The 22,976-nt window shown below is 35.6% G+C and overlaps 1 protein-coding gene across 1 annotated transcript in view; it reads left to right on the top strand.

The window, feature by feature from the left end:
• Positions 1–22,976, top strand: part of RNGTT (RNA guanylyltransferase and 5'-phosphatase) — a 312,089-nt gene that overhangs the window by 130,640 nt on the left and 158,473 nt on the right. The window contains exon 12 of the mRNA XM_060616151.3: positions 19,053–19,121. Within this exon, the coding sequence (XP_060472134.1) occupies positions 19,053–19,121 (69 nt within the window). The remainder of the gene's footprint in view (positions 1–19,052; positions 19,122–22,976) is intronic.

Here is a 22,976-nt window from a genome sequence, read left to right as displayed (position 1 = left end):
CCCTTCTGTACATTGTTTTTTTTTTCCCCCTTCTATGTACATTGTTGATAAAAATTGGCCTATATGTTTCCTTTCCAATACTGCATTTTTAAAAATTAAAACTTTATTTATTTATTAAAAAAATTTTTTTTAACGTTTATTTATTTTTGAGACAGACAGGGATAGAGCATGAATGGGGGAGGGTCAGAGAGAAAGGGAGACACAGAATCTGAAACAGGTTCCAGGCTCCGAGCTGTCAGCACAGAGCCCGACGTGGGGCTTGAACTCACGGACTGCGAGACCATGACCTGAGCCGAAGTCGGACGCCCAACCGACTGAGCCACCCAGGCGCGCCTAAAAGACTTTATTTTTTAAGAGCAGTTTTATGTTTACATAAAATTGAACTGAAGGTACAGAGTTCTTAGAGACCTTCTCTCCTTCAGTACACAGTTTCCCCTGTTACAATCTTTCATTACTATGGTGTATTTTTGCATTAGTATGGTACATTTGTTACAATTGCAGAACCAATATTAATATCAACTAAAGTCCATAGTTTATGTTAGGGTTAGCTCCTTGTGTTATATAATTCTATGGATTTGGACAAATGCAAAATGTCATGTATCTACCATTACAGGCTCATACAGAGTAATCTGTAATTTGTGTTCCTGCATTCGTCCCTTTTGGCATTCATTGAACCTCTGGCATTCATGGATCTTTTTTGCTATCTCTGTAATTTTGCCCTTTCCAGGATGTCATATAGTTAAAATCATATAGTATATTATCCTTTCATATTAGCTTCTTTCACTTAGCAATATACATTTAAAGTTCTTCTAGTGCTTTTTATGGTTCAATAGCTCACCCTTCCCCATCCCTCCCTCCCTTCTTTTTTCGTTTTAAAAATAATTTTTGGGGGCGCCTGCGTGGCTTAGTCGGTTGAGCATCTGACTTCGGCTCAAGTCATGATCTAATGGCTCGTGAGTTAAAGACCTGTCTGGGGCTGTTGCTGACAGCTCAGAGCCTGGAGCCTGCTTCAGATTCTGTGTCTCCCTGTCCCTTTGCCTCTCCCCCCAACACACTCTGTGTCTCTCAAAAATAAATAAACATTAAAAATTTTTTTAAATAGTTTATTTTTTTAGAGCAATTTTTGGCCCACAAGATTGAGGGGAAAGTACAGAATATTCCCATATATTCCCTGCCCTCACACATGGACAGCCTCTCCCTGACTGTCAATGTCTTGCACCATTTGCTATAATTGATGAACCTCCATTGACTTAGACATATCATTAGTACTCAAAATCTGTTGTTTACTTTAGGCTTCACTCTTGGTGCTATACGTTCTGTGGGTTTTGACAAATGTATAACGACATGGATCTCTATAGATTACAGTATTATATATTATATATTATATATTATATATTATATATTATATATTATATATTATATATTATTATATATATATAATACTGTAATATATATATTACAGTATTATATGGAATAGTTTCACTGCTCTAAAAACCCTCTATGCTTTGCCTGTTCATCATTGCCTCCTCCCTAACCCCTGGCAACCACTGATCTCTTTATTGTCTTTTTAGTTTTGCCTTTTGGAGAATGTCAGTGTGTAGCCTTTTGAGATTGGCTTCTTTCACTTACTAATACGTATTTAAGTTCGTCTGTATCTTTTTGTGGCTTGATAGATAATTTTTTTAATTTTCATATTTTTATATTCCATTCATTCATCCATCCATCCATTCATTCATTTTTAGAGAGAGAGTGTGAGTTGGGGAGAGGGACAGAGAGAGAGAGAGAGAGAGAAGAGAGAGAGAAGAGAGAGAGAATCTTAAGCAAGGCTCCATGCTCAGTGCAGGGCCTGATATGGAGCTCGATCTCACGACCCTTGGATCATGACTGAGCTGAAATCAGGAGTTTGATGCTCAACCGACTAAGCCATACAAGTGCTCCAAATCATTTTTTAACACTGAATAATATTCCATTGTTTGGATGTACTACGGTTTGTTTATCCATTCACTTACTAAAGGATGTCTTGGTGTTGCTCCCAGGTTTTGGAAATTATGAATATGGCTGCTATACATATTCCCACGTAGATTTTTGTGTGGGCATAAATTTTCAGCTCGTTTGGGTAAATACCAAGGAGCACTATTGCTGGATTATATGGTAAGAGTATCTTTAATTTTGTAAGAAACGGCCAAACTGTCTTCCAAAGTGGCTGTACCATCTTGCATTTTCCCACTGGCAGGGCCCAAGAGAGCCTGTTGTTCCACATCCTCTCCAACATTTGGTAGTATCTGTTTTTTTGTTTTTGGCCATTCTGATAGGTATGTAGTGGTATCTCATTGTCCTTTCAGTTTGTAGCTCCCTAATGACATAGGATGTTGAGTATCTTTTCACATGCTAACTTTACTTGCTAGCTATATATCTTTGGTGAGGTGATTGTTCAGGACTTTCACTTATTTTTTTAATTGGATTATTCATTTTCTTATCGTTAAGTTTTAAGAGTTTTTTGTATATTTGGGTAACAGTTGTTTATCAGATATGTTGTCTTTTCCAAGTATTTTTCCCTAGTCTGTGGCTTGTCTTCGCATTCTCTTGACATTGTTTTGTAGAACAGAAGTTTTTAATTTTAAAGAAGTTCAACTTATCAATTATTTCTTTGGTGCATCACGCCTTTGGCCTTTGGTGTTATACCAGAAAGGCCGTTGCCATGCGCAAGGTCATCTAAATGTTCTCTTTTGTTATCTTCCAGACGGTTTATTATTTTGTGTTTCACAGTGAGGTCTGTGACTCTAAGTTTGTGAGTGGTGTAAGACATGAATGAGGTAAAATAGAAGAGAATGTCACCGGCATCGAAAAGTCGAGGAACTTGGACACTGGGATTTGGGGTGGATTGTCCACATGTATGCTGGTGCACAGGTAGAAGAAAACCATGATTCATGTGCAAATGTCCTTTCTGGGAGTTTGACAGCTGGCACTGAAAAATTAGAGTTAACGTTAGAGTGGCTGGTGTATCTGATGCCAGAGGATTAGGACTTTTTATACAAAAGTAAAAAGTAAAGTCTTGGAAGTAGCTTTAAATTTTATGAGAAGGCAGATCCAACCATTCAGATGGGGGCTGCGGAGCATGTTTATTGGTTGCACGAGCTCTTCCAGGACCTTTTCAGAACTTGGCCTTTTCATTGTTTTTTTCGTGAGGCTCTTTCATCTCTGAACCCCATCTTACTTTCTCTGTTAGTATTGGTAGTATTGAAATGTTCCTCTAATGCCCTTCTTTTTTCTTTTGAGATGCTAAGTCATTTTAGAAAAAAGATGATTTATATTATCCCCTTTATCTTTTAAAACTATGTAAAAAGTACTTTGGAGGATACTCAAGGTAAGGAAAAACAGTATTCTAAGTATTAAATAATTTCTTCTAGTCCATTGGTATTATAATAATAACTATATTTCTGAATTAATATCTTTCTGAATGAAGTAATCTTACACATTTGTTGAATTACAAACCAAAAGAAAATAGGTTGAAGACATTAAATGAATAGCATAATTATCTTTATTGAACTCTTTATTGTGGATGTAATTTTACCCAGCAATAAACAAATTAACAGAAGTCTACTTTTCTTCTATTTACTATGAACCTGAGAAAGAGAAATGTTTGGTCACATAAATGGTTTTGGAGATCTAAATAGTGTTCTCCTTAGAAAAGAAATACTGATTAAATTTTGCACAATTATGATTATCACTGGTTTTAGAAGGGACCCAACTTAATTTCATTAAAATTATTCTCAGTATGTGTTATACTAAAATTCTTTTCTCCTCTTGATTAACGTTTTTGCAGCGCAGTGATGAAATGTTTTAAACCGTGTTGTCATACCTGTAATGAATTGGTTGCTGATTCCATAACCCTGTTTTATCAGTAAATGTGCATTAGACTAAATTTGGTTCCACATGGATAAAATAAAGCTAAATTATGCTTCTGATCAACCTGGTGCCTCAAGCTTATGTTCTTAATGTATTAACTTTTTTATGATAGTGTATTTGATTATGTTTTTTTAGATGCTTAAAATATTCAGGAACAATTAGACATAATACTTAACCTCACAGAGACTACATTTGGATAGAGGAACTTAAACTGTTAAATGTTGAATCATCCTACCTCTGTATAGATAGAATATTTTGAAACCAATGGGTGAGTGAGGTGGGGGAGTGTAATGAAGGAGGCATAGGGACAGGTTATGTTTTATAATCAGAGTTTGGCATAGAATCTGAAAGAAATAGGCATGAGAGTATTTTTTTTTTTCCTTTTAAACAACTGGAGGGGGAAAATATGATTACTGATTTTATTTTATTTTATTTTATTTTATTTTATTTTATTTTATTTTATTTTATTTCATTTCATTTCATTTATTATTTATTTTTGAGAGAGAGAGAGAGAGCACATGTAAGCATGAGCAGGGCAAAGAGAGAGAGAGAGAGAGAGAGAGAGAGAGAGAGAGAATATCCCAAGCAGGCCCCGAGCTGTCAGTGCAGAGCCCGACTCGGGGCTTGATCCGAGGAACCATGAGCTCATGACCTGAGCTGAGATCAAAAGTCGGGCACTTAAGCAACTGAGCTACCCAGGTGCCCCTGACTACATTTTATTTTAGATGAGATGATCAGAGAAACCAAACTTTGAAAGACCCAAGAATGTAGCTTTCAGTTCTGTCTGATATTGATGAGGTACAGTAACTATAATTCAGATGCCTAGTATGAGGAGGTTCATGATACCATGTATGTTACTTTTTGCTGTCTGAGAAGAAAAGCATTTAAGTGAAAGCTTTAAGTAAGTTTAGGATTTCTTTTATGCACATGAGACCAGAGTTGTTTATGCTCAGTACAAGGAATCCATATTCCTGTTTGGAAATGATGAGAGAGGTGGTTTCCCTCAGCCTGCAGCACTCCCCCTTTCCATCATTCCTCTACCCTGGTCTTTAGACTATGATCACATCCAGGAAAAGATGAGATTTAAGTACTCACATATCTGGGTTACCTTTTATAAAAACGTTGGTGTGTTGTAGATCAGTGTTTTATCAATATATGATTAGATTTTATTACTGATTCTAGGAGGATCCCTAAGAATTTTTTTTGAATGTTATTTTCAAGTAGAATCTTGACTGACTCATAGATTTATATACCCAAGAACAAAAGAGTAGTAAATCCATAGTGGGGTTGTTACTGGTTTAAGCACATTGCTTTTCCAGTACCTGAAATATACTTTGCTAAGTCTTCTCTCTGAAACCCATTATTTTGTGTCAAATACCCCATCATAAGCCATGGGTTTCTTCCACTAGTTCTCTCCATTCTTTTTCCTCATTCACAAGGATTTTCATTTCTTTCCCTATTTTTATCTTTTGCCTTTCTTTTTGCATGTCCTTAGAATTTTTGGTCTTAGCCTAGGGACTGTGAGTGCACATATTTGTCCACCTATATACTGTTTACACACGTGTACACCTCATGAGAAGGAAACTTCTCACCAGGCTGAAGTATGTTTCTGGGAAAGAATCTGTAAATAGATGCATGAAAGAGAACTGGTAAGAATTTTAAGTTGGACATAGGAGGCCAATGATAATACAGTTAATGAGAGCAAATATTCTTTTTTAAACAAATTTTTTTTAATGTTCATTTATTTTTGAGACAGAGAGAGACAGAGCATGAATGGGGGAGGGGCAGAGAGAGAGGGAGACAGAATGTGAAGCAGGCTCCGGGCTCTGAGCTGTCAGTACAGAGCCCAACGCAGGGCTCGAACTCACGGACCGTGAGATCATGACCTGAGCTGAAGTCGGACGCTGAACCGACAGAGCCACCCAGGCGCCCCGCAGATATTCTTTAAAGGTGTTATGTAAAATTCCAGTGAACCATGTAATTGCTTTGGTGCATTGAATTGTTGATAAATGCCTAACTTTAAGTACCGGGGTGGGGGGGGGGGGAGACTATAACAGAGGTATAATATATTTTGCTATTTTGTTCATGAAGTGTTTTATACAGCAGTCTAGATATAAATCTTAGGTCCTATTTTTTATATGATCTCTATTTCTATGCTAGTTTAAAGTTAATACAAAAAGTAAGGGAAATGTTATATACTTTCTATATTATGGAAAGCAAAGTATATTTCTTAAGGTCTCACTACCATTTTTCCATATTTTATTAGGCTATAGAACATGTTTAGTTCACAGGTAAATGCCATTTGGTATCCCCGTATGGCTTATCTTCATCCAGAGATAGTCAGTGTCTCTTGAAGATCTCATCTGTGGTGGCTAATTGGGTCACTTTACCCATTAACTGACAGGGGAACTATAGCCTCATTCTATAATTCTGCAACTTCTTGAGCAGCCTCTTGGCAGTAATGCCCAACAAGGGAAATCATATGTTTTCCTGCTGACCATTATGACTTTGAGGACAGTTTAAATTGTATTAACTAGAGAAATTCACTGACAAAAACTTATTGCAATGAGCTCAGGCCAACTGCGTAGTCCCAACACTGCTCTCACTTGCAACACTAGCTTTAAGTTTTGGCTGCCAGGCCCACCTCTGCCTCAGACCTGCTGGCTACAAATTCTGGGACTCCTGGGGATTCCCTCATGTTTGATAATCACTAGAATGACTCAGAGACTCAGGAAGGTACTGTAATTACGATTACAATTTTATAATAACAAAAGAAGAACCACATGGCGCAAAATCTGGGACCCAAATGTGAGGTTTCTGGTGGTCCTCTTCCTAGGGAGTTAAGGACAACATTTCTTCTCAGTAAGCTGCATGACAATACCCAAAGAGTATTGCCAACCAGGGAGGCTTGCCTGAGCTTTTGGCGTCCAAAGTTTATATTGTAGTTCAGTCACGTATTGCTTGCATGGCTGACCTTTAGTCTTCAGCCCCTGAAGATTTGGGCTAATAGATTTAGTCTCCATTTCTCTGCAGGGCGGAACTAATATGGCATGTTCCAAAGTTTCCATTGTAAATCACATCGTTAGAGTCTCTGGTAACCAGACACCTCAGGCAGACAAAGATGTGCTTGTCAGGCAGGACATTCAGGGTCCTAGAGATCATCTCTCAGTAGTGGAGGGCAAAGCCCAGACCTCTCTTTTGGTAAAGTTAGTGCTTCAGGACACACGTATTCAAACAAAGGATGTGTTTTTTAGTGAGATATAGTATTGTTTTGCAGTTTACCAGAGAGCTCTTTGTTGAAAGTCTTAAAATTTATGATGATTTCACCTTTATGCTCATACTACAAATATTTAACTTCTTTGTTTCTTTCTCTAATTTTTGTCCCCTTTCTGGCAGTATTCAGACCAGCCACTTATGTAACTTAATTTTATTTTTATGTATCACATACATGTTTATGGTTATCAGTTCTGTTTTTTTCTTGCCAAAAGTGCTTAATACTTTTCCAAACTAGTAGGTCATGCTTTTTTACCCACAAAGGAGATACTCGTCTATACTTTTTTACCAGCTGCAGTCTATATAAACATCCTGGAAAACATTTAGGAAGGGTGTCCCAGAAAAAAAGTACTTTAAAAACTATGCTAACGAAGCTTGGACTATACAGGCAGTGAGGAAGACTTAAAGATTTTTAGTTGTGACTGTGACTTATAACATTGTTTTAAATAGTGGAGGTGAGTAGAAATAGTTTGGAGAGAGGAAATTAATCTACAAGCAAGAAGACCAGTTAGGACCGTATTAGTGTTATGCTGAATATAATGAAGGTAATAAAGGGACGGTTTGGAAGAAAATTATTAGCTATGAGAGATGATTTCATCTTTAAAAATATCTTACCATTTAATAATCTGTACGTATATTACCAGCTTTTAAACCTCTCTTACAATTTTTTATGTTTTCATCTTACACAGTTTCTTGGAATAATACATTCCATGTGTTTTCTATCTAACTATATCTTTTGGCTTATTTTTATTGTTCCCAAAACTGTGCTATTCATTTTATATTTACTTAGTACACATTTGTGAGAGTGAGAGCTTACTCTGTGCCAGTTTACTGTAATAGGTGCTGAAGATTCAATGATATGTGTGTGATTTTATTGACCTTGAAAAACCTACAGCGCAATTTGGTAGTCAGACAATTAAAGAGGAAAATCCTGTGATGGAAGGAAGCACAGGATGCTGTGAGAGAATGTTAAAGGAGCATATAAGCTAGACAAGAGATTAGGAGAAAATTTCTAGAAATGTGACACACTAGTATAGAAAAGCAGTTAGGAACATGGACTCTGGAGCCAGAATGATTTTGGATTCTCAGTTCCTTGCTGTGTGACTTTGGGCAAGTTCTAAGCCTCACTTTTAAAATGGGGATAATAATGGTCCCTACATTATAAAATTGTTATGATGCTAAAATGAGTTATTATATATAAAGTGCTTAGAAAAGTGCCTGGCACATCACAAAGTGTTTAGATGTTTTACCTCATTCTTCTCATCTTTTTTTTTCGTTTTCATGGATACATAATTAGTACTCAGTAAACATTTGAATATAATTGAATGAGAGATGAAATTATAATTTTCTATTTTCTCAGAAGTCTTTAACCAACTCTACTAAAGGCACTTACTATAAAATTATTATTTTATGTCTTTATATATCCATATTAACCACAAGTAATAAGCTGGTATGATCCAGAAAGTTTAATCTCCTATAAAACTTAAAAAAACCAAAAAAACATTGAATTTGCTTATAGATGAGGGTGTGCTGTCCAGTTCATCATAGTTCTTACTAGTCCTTGGTATCTTATGCCCAGTCCTGTTGAGGTTCATGGCCTGGCACTTAGAAATATTTGAATTTGAGACCTCCATGCTAGACTCTGATGCTAGTTCCTTCAGATTAAAAACTGATCTCTTTTAAATCTCAAACATTTGATAGAATGGCTGTCAGTTATTGGCACTAAATGAATATTTGTTGAGTAAATGAATGATGCCTCAATTTTGAGATTAAAAAGAAGTCTGGCACAAAGAACTTTGATTGTTCCCTGAGGGTGAGTTGACTTTTATTTTGTAGAATTATGAGGGAATTTTGGTGAAAGTAAGACTGACCGCTACCAAAAATAATAAAGAACCCCTATTTCCCAGAGAAATTTTTTCTTAAGATTTTCTAACTTGTCACGTGGGGCTCATCAGATCTGTTATGCTTAATTTTAATTGTAGTAATATGAGTTAATGAAAGAGCCAGTAATAGTATTCCAGAAGCTATTTATATTTTGATTAGCTACCTTGAATGATACAGTTGTTGAATCATCATTGGTTAATAATGGAAATCAAATCATTGTTTTTAAGTGTTTATTTATTTATTTTGAGAGAGAGAGGGGGAGAGAGAGGATGAATGTTCCAAGATTGTGGGGTTCCATCTCATGAACTGTGAGATCATGACCTGAACCGAAATGAAGATTTGGATGCTTAACCAACTAAGCCACTCAGGCACCCCACAAATCATTGTTTAAAAAATATTTTTTTTTAATGCTTATTTGTCTTTGTGCCTCTCTCTCTCTCTCTCTCTCTCTCTCTCTCTCTCTCTCTCCATGTGAGTGGGGGAGGAGCAGAGAGAAGGAGACAGACTCTGAAGCAGACTCTAGGCTCTGAGCTGTCAGTACAGAGCCCAACATGGGGCTCGAACTCATGGACCATGAGATCACGGCCTGAACTGAAATTGGACGCTCAACTGACTGAGCCACCCAGGCATCCCAAATCATTGTTTTTAAAATGAGGTAATGATAGTGGCTTTTTGGTGAGCAGGAAGGATGAGTTTTGTAAAATGATTTTGTACTGATTAGAACAATTATTTAGGGTATTGAAGCATTGAATAGTCTTAGCCTAAACCAGAAATTAGACTTTAGAAATGAAAAAGAATGAAGAATAATATCTAGGTGGGTGGAAATTTCCATTTTGGGGGGATTGGTAAAATAAAGCCTTGAATTTTAGGGGAGTTATGAAAGCATATTTAAATAATCAGCAGATATAAGCAACTGTATTTAGTATTCTCAGGCAGTCACTTGAGGCTGTGTGGCGATATTTGCTCAGATAATGTCTGATGTGAGTAGAACAGTCCAGAAGAGAAAAATGGAGATAGTTTATTCTTTTCTTGTTTAAGTATTCCCTTGGTGTATTTTTCTTTATTGTAATGAATTGATATTGCCAATTTGCATTCCCAATTACATTGCAGATTCATTTTCTTCTTCATTGTAGTCTTAAGCTATCATTTTACTTATTTGTAAAAGGTTCCTTTCTATGCTTTGTAACTTTGCAGTTTCTGTTTGGTTTCTAATGTTTCTAATTTCAAGCCCTTTTGCATTATCTTACTCTGCTTATGCATTTATAATGATTTGGTTTCCAATTACTTTCTGATTCATAGACACATAAAATATCAATTCAGAGTCAATCACCTGGTATAACCTTTGTCATTTCCACCAATCTCTGGTCAATAGAAAGTTATATGCCTTCTCTAGGATGTTTCAGATGGTATTCAAGTGATAAGATTATGTTAATAGGTAAGCAAGTTAAAAATTTATAAGTAAGACTTTATGACACACTATAATGCTTCATTAATAATTATTCAGTATATTATGTCTGCTATTTTACCTGTTATCTAATTGTCTTCTAATTTGATCTGGTGGAAAATAAGATTGTAATCCTGTAAAACAATGTATCCTAGTTTAGGATAATTAACCACACATTTCACTTTAAAGCTTCTTCAGGGTTTTGCAGTTAAACTTTTATATTTTATTTAAAAAATTTTTTTACATTTTAAAAGTAAGATAGCTTTTTAAGAAATTTCTTAGAAGTGTTTTAGAAACAACTTGGGTAATTTAAATTGAACTGTGTTTCTGCATAAGGATTGACAGGAAGTGGTTAATTACGTCATTGTATTTAATGTTTTTACTAATAAATTAAAATTAAGGTATTGTTTAGGCATTTTGGCCTAGGCTTATATTATCATTGAGTCCCCAGTATCCTTAAAGCTAGCTAGGTTTCTAGCATTAGTAGGCAATCAGGAAATACCTGTCTAATGGACACTGACTGAAATTTTATTTTTATTGAGTTGTTATCCTCCAACAAATTATCTAAGAAAAACTTAGGTTAGCACTTCTTATATAAGAATAGCAGGGCAACTCATAAATAAGTTTTACTTAAAATATAGAAGAGGGAAAAACCAAAGTAGCTTAAAAGTATAGAACATTCTATCTTGGAATGTAATACTGGAGACAAGAGAATACCAAAGTGAGCTTTTAAATTATCTGCTTATTTAAGTTATTAAAATAAAACCTGACTATTTTAACTGTGTATATGGAAAGTCTTTTTGGCTCCTTGGTTAACAGTTCCTTCCTTGGAGATTTCATCTGACATAAATTCTCTCAGACTGCCCATCGCCTTTGTTGAATACATCTTCCGTAATGTTTGGTTTGATCTATTTATTACCCTGGGTTTTCCATTTCTTTGCAATTTTCATCTTAGTGACTTTCTTCTGATTTAGTCACTTTCACTTTGGCAGCTTCTCTCTGGCTACTGTTCCTACGTTGAACTTTTAAACGCAGACATACTGCTTTCTAACCACAACTTCCATCTCTAAAAGCTTGTGAGGCACTTCATCAAGACATTTCATCAACTTCTCTGTCATCCAGTGAGCTGAGACTGTACCCTCTTCACCTTAGGGGTGCATGGTTCCCTTCACTGGACTTAAGATCTCAGTCTAGGTGGCTCTTTTCTTTTTTCAGAACTTCCTGAATTCTCTATGGAGTTCTTAGTTTCTTAAGGTAGAAGTTGATATTGATTTGTGACTTCTTTTCTAATTAGTCATCTAGTGCAATAAATTCCCTTAAGCACACTTTAGTCACATCCCTCAAATCTCAATTACTATATTTTCATCTTCATTCAGTTTGAAATACTTAAGTTTTCCTTTTGATTTCTTTTATTTATTGGTTATTTAGAAGCGTGTTATTAAGATTCCAAAAATATGGGAGGTTTTCCCAGATATCTTTTTCTTATATCTTGTTTAATTCATTGTGATTAGAGCACATACTTTGTATGACTTTGATTTATAAATGTGCTGTATGTACTTGGAAAAAAGTGTTTTTTCCTGTTGTTGGGTAGAGTGTTCTATAAATGTCAGTGGTGTCAGGTTGTTTCAGTGTGGCTGTAGTGTTCTGTATTCTTACTGATTTTCTGTCTGATGTTCTTCTATTAAGTGTTGCTGGGTGACTTGGAGAGACCTCAGACCCTGGGACCTTGACCCAGCCAATCACAAAAGAGTCACAGAAGATTCTTGGTCTTCTAACAAAATGAATTCAAGGACAGACAAGCAGCACAGGGCATGAATAACACAAGCAAGAAAGTTTATTAAGTGAAAAGTAGAGATGAGAATCCATGAGCTTGATTGAGAGAGAGCAAGAGAGCAAGCGCGAGGGAGTGGGAGTGAGAGCTCGTGAAAGAACGACCTTGAGGGCAAGAGCGGGTGCATGCAGAAGCTGTATGCCCTGACAGTTGGGTTTCTTTTTCTTTTTGACATTTGTTAACTAGAGGGTAGAATACTTATTACTTGGGGTGGGGATTTCGTGCTGTTTCTTCCTTATTTGGTCGGGGATTTTTGGCCTTTGTCAGCCATCTTGAGGCTGGCTGGTTTGCTAAGGCTTCCTGTGGCTTTGTTTTGGAGTGCTTCCAGGATAGGCTTCTGACTTTCCAGATAGCTGGCCTTGATTTCCTTATTGCTGGCCTCCAGGAATCCTGTCAGAACCTCACTAATTGCTTACTCTAAGTCTTTTTTTTTTTAATTTAAAAAAAAAAATTTTTAAGCTTATTTATTTTTGAGAGAGAAACACAGAGCATGAGTGGGGGAGGAAGAGAGAGAGAGAGAGAGAGAGAGGGAGACACAGAATCCGAAGCAGGCTCCAGGCTCCGACCTGTCAGCACAGAGCCCGATGTAGGGCTCGAACCCACAAACCACGAGCTCATGACCTGGGCTGAAGTTGGATGCTTAACCGACTGAGCCACCCAGGCGCCATGACATAAGTCTTTTCAAAACATCTTCACCTCTACTTTTTTCTGCTTGTTGAATCATTTACGCAGAGAAGAGTATTAAATTCTCCATTTATAATTGAGATTTTTGCCATATTTTTATTAACTGCTCTGTCAGTTAAAAAAAATGCATTTTGAGGTGTTTTTTTTTGAGGTGCATATACATTTAAGATTGTTATAGGTCCTTTTTATCTCTAGTGATATTTCTTGTTCTTAAGTCTTTGTCCAATATTAATATAGGCTAGCCACTTTTTTTTTCATTAGTGTTAGGATTTAATATCTTTTCTGTCCTTATGCATTTATCTTTCTGTCTCTCCATCCAAACAGCTTTATTGAGGTATAATTGAGCTATAACATCGTGTAAATTTAATCTGTCTTGCTTTTAATTTAATTGAATCTTTATATACAAAATGGGTTTATTCTGGACAGCATATAGTTGGTTCTTGATTATTTTTTTCCAGTCTGACAGTCTCTGTCAAATGGGGTGCTTGTACCATTTAAGTTTAATTATTACCATTACCATGGGGTGCTTGTACCATTTAAAATTAACGAATACTGTGGCTTGTTTTGGATCCACCCCCTTACTACTTGGTTTCAGTTTGCCCATGTGTTCTCATTTCCTTTTTTCCCTCTTGCCATCATTTGGATTACTTGATGTTTTGATTTCATTATAGCACCACTTTAGGCTTATTAGGTATAAATCTTGGTTTTATATTTTAGGAGTTGTTCTAAGGTTTATAGTATATCCCTTTAATCGTTCACTGTTGACCTTTAAATAATATTATATCACTTTATAGTTAGGGTAAGACCCATACAACAATATCATTCTATTTCCTATCATATATTTTGCTTCTAAATATGTTATAAACCACACAATATTTTAATATTTTTGCTTTAGTTATCTTTTAATGAAGTGAAGAACAAATATTTTATATTTATTCTAGTTTTCAAACATTTCTTTTTCTTTTTTTCCTTTTTTTTTTTTCACCAGTCATCTTTTATTTGGTGTTAATTCTTAATTAGGATGTGATTCATCCTAATTAAAGGATTCAAAGGTGCCAGGCAAAGGTCATAGTCAGGAATGTGAATGTGCCTACATACCGGGCCCTCTTCGGTGGTGCTTGCATAGCAGCTCATGTGTGTGTTCCGTGTAATGACGTAGTTGAAAAGCACATAAGCTGCCAGCACATAGAAATGCCAGTGATGCTTCCTTTCTTCACATTGACCTACTTGTTGTAATACTGGTAATAACCTCTCTGCAATGCTCTGGCAATGCCCTTATGGTGAAACCCCACATCAGTATCCAGCTTGACTGTTCTCCTCGTTTGAGGTCCATGAGCTTCTTCTTCATTGGTATGGAGAATGCCATCTTAGAGTCCTGGGTATCTGTTATATCTAGTTGTCAGCCATTTCTGACAACTCTTCCTATTTTTTGTTTATATACAGGTTTTATTGTTGTTGTTTATATCTTATTTCTTCTGCCAGAAAACTTTCTTTTAAAATCGTTTGTGTTTTGGCCTGGTGGAAATTCATCTTACCAAATTTTGTCTGTCTGAAAAATTTTTTTATTGTGCTTTCATTTTTTAAAGATTTTCATTTGCTAAAGAGTTTTGGGTTTACAGTTTTTCTGTTAGTACTTTTAAACTGGTGTTCTATTATCTTCTGGTTTATATAATTCATGAGAAAGAGTCTACTGTCATTCCTATTTTTGTACCTTTGCATGTAAGGTTTTTTTCCTTCTTGCTGGAGTTTGTACATACTTTTTTCTTACATCCTTCTTGTTCTCTAGGCTTCCACTGGGGTGTGTGTTATGTGTGCATGCTCATATGTGTGTTTAATTTTGCCATAATCTGAGGCATTTTTTCCTCCTAGTTGTTTTGTGTTTCCTTACCACTTTTCTTTTTTAAAATCACTTTCCAGTTGTACAGATGTTCTATCTTTTTAATCTCTCAGGTCTTTGATTCTCAGTTGTTCCCCCCACCCCTGCCACCTTTTTTGTATTTCAGATGGAAGAAGTGCTACACTTTTCTTATTCAAGATTGTTTCTTCTTTAGTGATTCTTTCCTTTGTTGTGCTCAGTCTGTCGATAATCCCATTGATGAGCATTCTTTTTTTCTCTGATACTGTTTTTTATATCTTTCATTTCCATTTGTCTCATTTTTGTAGTTTTCATCTCTTTGTGTTGTAATTCCACATTTGTCCATACATATTTTCCACCTTTTCCTTTAAAATACTAAGGTTTGGGGCACCTGGGTGGCTCAGCCAGTTAAGGGTCTGAGTTCGCTCAGGTCATGATCTCACGGCTTGTGGGTTTGAGTCCCGTGTCGGGCTCTGTGCTGACAGGTTGGAGCCTGGAGCCTGCTTCGGACTCTGTGTCTCCCTCTCTCTCTGCCCCTCCCCCACTCACACTCTGTGTGTGTGTGTGTGTGTGTGTGTGTGTGTGTGTGTGTGTGTGTGTGTCAAAAATAAATACAAATTAAAAAAATATTAAGGTTATTTTGTTTATTAATTTTATTTTTTAATTATGTATTTATTTTTAAAATTTACATCCAAGTTAGTTAGCATATAGTGCAACAATGATTTCAGAAGTATATTGCTTAATGCCCCTTACCCATTTAGCCCATCCCCCCTCCCACAACCCCTCCATCAACCCTTTGTTTGTTCTCCATATTTAACAGTCTGTTATGTTTTGTCCCCCTCCTTGTTTTTATATTATTTTTACTTCCCTTCCCTTAATTCATCTGTTTTGTATCTTAAAGTCATCATATGAGTGAAGTCATATGATATTTGTCTTTCTCTGACTAATTTCATCCATGTAGTTGTAAATGGCAAGATTTCATTCTTTTTGATTGCTGAGTAATAAATACTCCATTGTGTGTGTGTGTGTATACATATACATACACATATATATATGTATACATATATATACACACACACACACACACACACACACACACACACACACACACACACACACACATCTTCTTTATCCATTCATCTGTCAATGGACATTTCGGCTATTAAGGTTACTTTAAAGTCTTTGATAATTCTAAAACATGAGACATCTCTGAGTCTTATTCTGTTGGCTGTCTTGTCTACTGAATGTAGATCATTTTTTTTTCTTGCTTTGTGTATGTGTGATATATTTTTTATTGGTTGATATATATATATATATATATATATATATATATATATTGGTTGAGATACATATATATATATATATATATTTTTTTTTTTTACTAGGTCTCATTTGAAGGGGGGTGGTTAGTGGTTGAATCAATCTGTTCTCTATTTCAGGTGGGTTTGTGTTGCTATATAGGTATCTTTGATGCTCCAAAGACCCCACATTCCTGAGTGGCTCAGTTGGTTGAGTGTCTGACTCTTGGTTTTGGTTCAGGTCGTGATCTCATGGTTCGTGAGTTTAAGCCCCGTGTCAGGCTATGCACTGACAGTGCAGATCCTGCCTGGGATTCTTTCTCTCTTCCTCTCTCTCTGCCCCTCCCCTGCTCATTCTTTCTCTCTCAAATAAAACTTAAAAAAATGTTTTTTAGAGGTACCTGGCTGGCTTAGTTGGTAGAGCATGGACTCTTGATATCATGGTCATGAGTTTGAGACCCTCCTTAACTTAAAATTTAAAAAAAAAAAAGCCAAGAATTTTTTTTTCTTTTTTTTAAAAACGTGATTGTGGCATTTGGTTTTCATTGTGTTATTCCTCGGCAGAATTTGGGCTATGAATGTCTATGAATGTAGGAGGTTACCTTTTCTTACATAATTGAGTGCAGGAAATATTAAGGTTATACTTTTCTCCCTTGCTTGAAATTTTATCCATCATAGCTCATGGATTTTTAAAAAAAGATGAAGTAGAACATGAAGGTATTAATATATATACTTCTCAATATTAGTACAAGTTCCAAAAAATTTTTCCTCTAGGGTAAATATATCACATACATGAAATAAAGGCTTTAACATTGCTTTCCAAATTCCCAGCAAGAATGTAAGCTATTTTGACTCTTTGATGCTTAGAGTTTATTTTTTTTTCTCTTAAAAGGAATTTATAAGAAATAGGTATTTTTAATCCACATGGAATTTTTACTTTGGCAGATTTCTTCCTCAGTTGGCTAGGTCATTTAAACCTATGAGTGCATTGGAGACAAATGTATGAATGCCAGAACTATCCTGAAATTTCTGCCCATTTGGCCAGACCCTTGATAATGTGGCTCTAAGATTCCCAATTTGCCAGCTCCCCACTTAAGAATTCTGTGTTGTGATAAGAGGAAGAGAAGAAACAAAAGAAATAAAGAAAATTTCAAGAGCATTACAGTTTTTTTTAAAGAAAAATTGTCTTAAGATATACATAAAATTTACCTTTTTAACTGTCATTAAACAATGGTTCAGCAGCACTAAGGACATTCACATTGTTGTACAGCCATCACCATTATCCATCTTCAGATTTTTTTCATCTTTCTGCATGGAACTTTGTACCTGTTAAACGCTAACTCCTTATCCTCCCCCCCAGCTCCCTAATTTCTGTCCCTATGAATTTGACTAAGGAGCATTATAGTTTTAAATGAATTTAGATGTTGGAAGCCAAATTGGTCTTAAACTAGTTAGATACTAGGATTACTCTTATTTTTCTTGGCTGAACTGCCCTCAGTTTAGAGAAGTTACAGATTCTGAAGAATGAAATGGCAGAGAAGATGAAGCCACACTTGGGGAAGAGACTCAGATTTTGTTGCATGTGAAATAAGCTTGAAATTTTGGTTGTTGCTTTTGGAATACAAATTTCCCTGTAGATGTAGTGGTTTCCAGAGGATATGATTGTGGTTAAAGAGATGTATCACCCACAGCATATCTAAAATTTTGGATACAGTGTATTTGAATTCCAGACCTATCCTGACTGCACTCTAAGTTCGTCAGACTATGGCTCTGTGAAAGTGCATCTGTTCTCTGAAATACAGAAATCAATGTTTTGGGCTTCCATCAGTCACATCTTCTTTTCTTCAATGTAATAAAAAGCATTTAAAAAGTAAAAAGAAGCATTTAAACAGAAAACAGAAGCATTTAATAATAAATAATAATAAAAAGCATTTAAAAGGTAAACAGAAGCATTTAAAACTACATGCTCAGAAATTATTGGATAGCTTTGGGCCTATACCTACTCTTTAGTAGATAAGGACACTGAAAAAACTGTCATTTGTATTTTATACTGTGTATCCCTTGTAATGCATTTCTCTTCTTGAAAAAATATATTAAAAAAGACAACAAAAAGGACAAAAAAGAAAAAAAATTAAAAATCCTCTGCTTATGCATGTGAGGAAGACACAAATACTATATTTTTGGACTGCAATCCCATGTCTGAGCTCACTAATGGTTACAGATTTCTCAGGGGATGTGTCTCCTGCCCCACCCAGCCTCTATCTATCCCCTCACAAGCTTCTCTGCTGTTTCCTTCTTTTGTGTATGTTTTATACTTTATTCCCTGTATTTATTACTTCTCAATTTTTGATTTCACTTTGCTTTTGGCTTCTGTCTTCCTTCCTTTTGTGCTGGCTCAAATATATATTTTTAAAAATATTTTCTCTGTTATTTTGACCGTTTAAGATATTTAGCCTGACATGAAAAAATCTTCGTACATTAAGAATATCTTGCAAATGTTAACTAACTTAGATCTCTCTGGATCACCTATCTCCCCCTTTTTGTATTTCAGTTCATTTTTTTTTCTTTTAAGTTTGTTTGTTTGTTTGTTTATTTAGAGAGGTTGGGGGAGGGAATGAGTTAGGGAGGGTAAGAGAGAGAGAGGAGAGAGAGAATCCCAAGCAGGCTCCACACTCAGCATGGAATCCAATGTGGGACTCAATCTCATGACTGTGAGATCATGACCTGAGCCAAAATCAAGAGTCACATGTTTAATCGACTGAGCCCTTTCCTTGTATTTCAGTTCTTAAAGCTTATATATTGTTTTTATAAAGCTTATAAAAAATTAAAATACTCTTTAAGTGATTATTTTTAAAAATATGTGTATTTATTTTATAGCTACTTGAAGGAAATTTTGCCAAAGAAGTCAGCCATGAAATGGATGGACTTATCTTTCAGCCTATTGGAGTAAGTTCATTTGTGTGTGTATAGCAATGTGTGTGTGTTTGTGCGTGTGCATGTGCGTGGAGCACTTGTAGTATGTATTATGTATGTAAATATGTGTCTATACCTGCTTGTATATATAAAGTACATTTTCCTGAGGTATATTTACTTAGGATTGATAACTGCTTTTCCTTAAAACAAGTTATTATAAAATATTTCTACTAAATATATGTAATGGTCAAATGAACAATTGTTAGCTCTTCACTCAGCTTAAGAAGTAAATATTACTGATCCTTATTTTTCAAGGAAGTTACTTCTTGCAAAATGAATGTTAATTATTTCTGTACTAGAAATCTACCAGTAATATTACATAAACGCTTATTTCTTTCTGTAGCCCAATCTACCTTTAAATATTAATATTTCTAAATTTGTCATGGATGGATGAGTAAAATTCAAATAATTTTTAATACTTAAAATACAATTCTTTGAATATTATATGTCAAATTTCTGAAACTCACTGAAGAACTTTGACTGAATGATCAAGTCATATTTTGGAATAAGCTACATTTTACTCTATAGTATGGTTTCTCAACTTTAGCACCAGTGACCTTTTTTTGCCAGATAATTCTTTTCTGTGGAGGACTGTCCTGTGTGTTGTAGGGTGTTTAGCAGGATCCTTGGTCTGTATTTACTAGTGCCAGGATTACTTCTTCCCCTAATCCATCTCTTCAGTTTGTGACAACCAAAAATATATGCAATCACTGCCTACTTTCCCCCAGAGAGCAAAATTACCCTCCTGTGACAACTTGTGCTCTCTCTAGGGCACTCTTTCTCAAAATGTAGCCCGTGGACAAGGAATATTAGCCTGACCCAGAAAGTTGTTATAAAAGCAGCTCACCTTGGACCTACTGATCAGAAACGCTGGGATGGAGCCTAGCAATTTGTGCTTTAATAAGCTCTCCATGTGACTCTAACTCACGTTCATGTTTGATAGAGTTGTATTTCATGTGCTATACCTCATCACGTGCTGCAGTTTGTCTCATAAGCTCCATTGGTCCGTCAGTAACACTATCCTTAGAAATTAGGGCATGGGTGTAGCTGAGAAGTTGTATTGAGAGACCTCAACCTGGATGCCTGTGGAAAAGGGAAAGAAACTAATATTTTTGAAAACTGTGTATTAAACACTATATTATATATAAGTTACATAAATACTAGAACTTTAATATGTAGGCCTAAATATAATGTAGATATGTGATTGTCTTCTGTCTTCCTTCCAGTCCCCTTTGCCAAACAGGTGGAGGGAAACTCTTCTGTGGTTGAGGGAAGAGGTGATGAAGGAGAGTTAGAGGCTGGGGATAGAAATTGTAGAAAATGCTATCTTAGGAAGATGGAAGTTACTAGATCTTTGAGTTCTAGTATTTTCCAGGCTTAAACTCCCTAGATTGAAATAAAGTCTAAAGATAATAGTAATTACAATAAATTTTACTGTGTTAAACTAATTGGTTCATACTCACGTGTATGTGAGATTTTGATAAATGTAAGAGAAATTATTTGACACGGAAGTCAGTCTCTGGGATGTCTAGGAAAGTCAGCCAATGTATTAGTCTGTTTCCATCCTAGTAACCACACTTGTCATTACAATGACTTTGTAATTGATATCTGGTAAGGCAAGTCTCTCTTTGCCAGGATTTTCTTAAATATGTGAGGACATTTGGTTTAACATATAAATTTCAGAAATAGTTTCTCTGGTTACCCAGAAATTTTTGTTCAGTTGGAATTAGGAGTTCAGTTGGAATTGCTTTGAATTTAGTTTGGAGAAAATTGATGTTTTTACAGTGTTAAATCATCTCAATGAATAAGGTTTAGCTGTTTTTGGGTCTTTTTCTGTTCTCTAATTGAGTTTGAGTTTTTAACTGTTGTCTAATTTCTATATATTTATTTTCCATTTTCACAATAAATGGTGTCTTTGTTGGTACTTCTGATGTACTGCCACATTGATTGATTTATTTTGTTGATTCAAGAATCTTGCTGAATAGTCTTAGTTCTAATAATTGTCTAATTTTACCAATTGGCCAAGACCTCTAGTACTGGCTGAAACATACACTTTATTGGGTGGAGGAGGGGGAGACATTCATACCTTATTCTCAACTTCAAAGGGAATGTGGCTAAATTTTCTCTCTTAAGTATGTTTTTGGTAGATTTCAGTTAGATAACTTTTATCATGCCAAGAAATTTTTGTTCCTGTTCATACAAAGTTTTTTTTTTTTTTCCCCCAATCATAAATAGATTTTGGGAGTTAACAAATGCTTTCTCGGTATCTCTTGATTGAGATTGCCATGTTGTTTTCCTTTTAATAACATTAATGTAGTAAGTTACAGTGATTTTCTCATGTTGACCTGTCCTTACATTCTGGCATAAATGCTGCTCAATCAAGATATATGTAATTTAGATCTGGGTGTAATAGTTTTTTGAGGATTTATGCCTCCTTATTACTTACAGTTTTTTCCTTTTTTTTTTTTTTTTTTTTTTTGTACATTCAAAATATAGGAGGTAATATTGTGGAAAAATATTATAAGTTTCAAGTAACACATAATAATACATGCCATGGTTTTAAAAGTAAAATATCTTGGCTTGTACTGAAAAATAGTGCTGTCTCTTCTACTTTCCCCACACTCAAAGTACCACTCCTTGGAGGGGATTATTTTCTGTTGTTTTAGCTGTGTTTTTTTTCTTTTCCCTCCCTACTTCTACAAAATCTGTTTATGCTGCTCTTCCTTGGTTTTCTGTTTTATACATGATCTGCCTACTCTCTGCTGTTGAAGAACAGGATTGAGCTCTTTCACTCCTCCAACATCACCCCTTCTCCTTCTGTCATCCCATTATAATTATATCACATTTTGGGTCAAATGAATATTCAGTATTTGTATTTCTGTTGTAACATAAATATTGTTCACATCTGAGTCAAGTTGTATAATATTTTATTTTCATAGGAAACTTTTTTTGCCTAGAGTTAGGAATTGCCTTGTATTTTCATTTGTTATGATTATCACTACTTCTTTCCTTAAATTCTTTAAAAGAACTTTTTGTTAAGTTTTATTTATTTATTTTGAGAAAGAGAGAGAGTGAGAGAGGGAGAGAGAGAGAATCCCAAGCAGGCTCCGTGCTGTCAGAGTGGAACCTGACTGGGGCTCAATCTCACAAAGTGTGAGATCATGACCTGAGCCAAAATCAGAGTTAGACGCTTAACGGACTGAGCCACCCAGGTGCCCCTGAAGAGACTGTCTTTTTTCCATTAGATATTCCTTTCCTGCTTTGTCGAAGATTAGTTGACCATATAGTTGTGTGTCCATTTCTGGGTTTTCTAGTTTGTTCCACTGATCTATGTGTCTGTTTTTATGGCAGTACCATACTGTCTTAATCCCTATAGTTTAGTAATATGACTTGCAGTCTGGAGTTGTGATACCTCTAGCTTTACTTTTCTTTTTCAAGAATGCTTTGGTTATTTGGGGTCTTTTGTAGTTCCATACAAATTTTTGGATCGTTTGTTCTACCTCTGTAAATAGTGTTGGTGCTATTTTGATAGGGATTGAATTAAATGTGTAGCTTGCTGGGGCACCTGGGTGACTCAGCTGGTTGAGCATCTGACTTTGGCTCAGGTTGTGATCTCGCAGGACATGGGTTCGAGCCCCGCATCAGGCTTGCTGCTTTCAGCACTGAGCCTGCTTTGGATCCTCTGCCCTCCCCCACCTTTCTGCCCTTGCCCCACTTGTGTGCTCTCTCTCTCTCTTAAAAACAACATTTTAAAAAATGTGTAGATTGCTTTGGGTATAGGCATTTTAACAGTATTTGTTCTTCCAACCCTTGAGCATAGAAATGTTT

The sequence above is a fragment of the Panthera onca genome, chromosome B2 (genome assembly GCF_046562875.1).
Source record: "Panthera onca isolate mPanOnc1 chromosome B2, mPanOnc1 haplotype 2, whole genome shotgun sequence".
In the NCBI taxonomy this organism is placed as follows: domain Eukaryota; kingdom Metazoa; phylum Chordata; class Mammalia; order Carnivora; family Felidae; genus Panthera; species Panthera onca.
The sequence above is the reverse complement of the archived record's forward strand: the minus strand, read 5'-3'. Positions and strand labels throughout refer to the sequence as shown.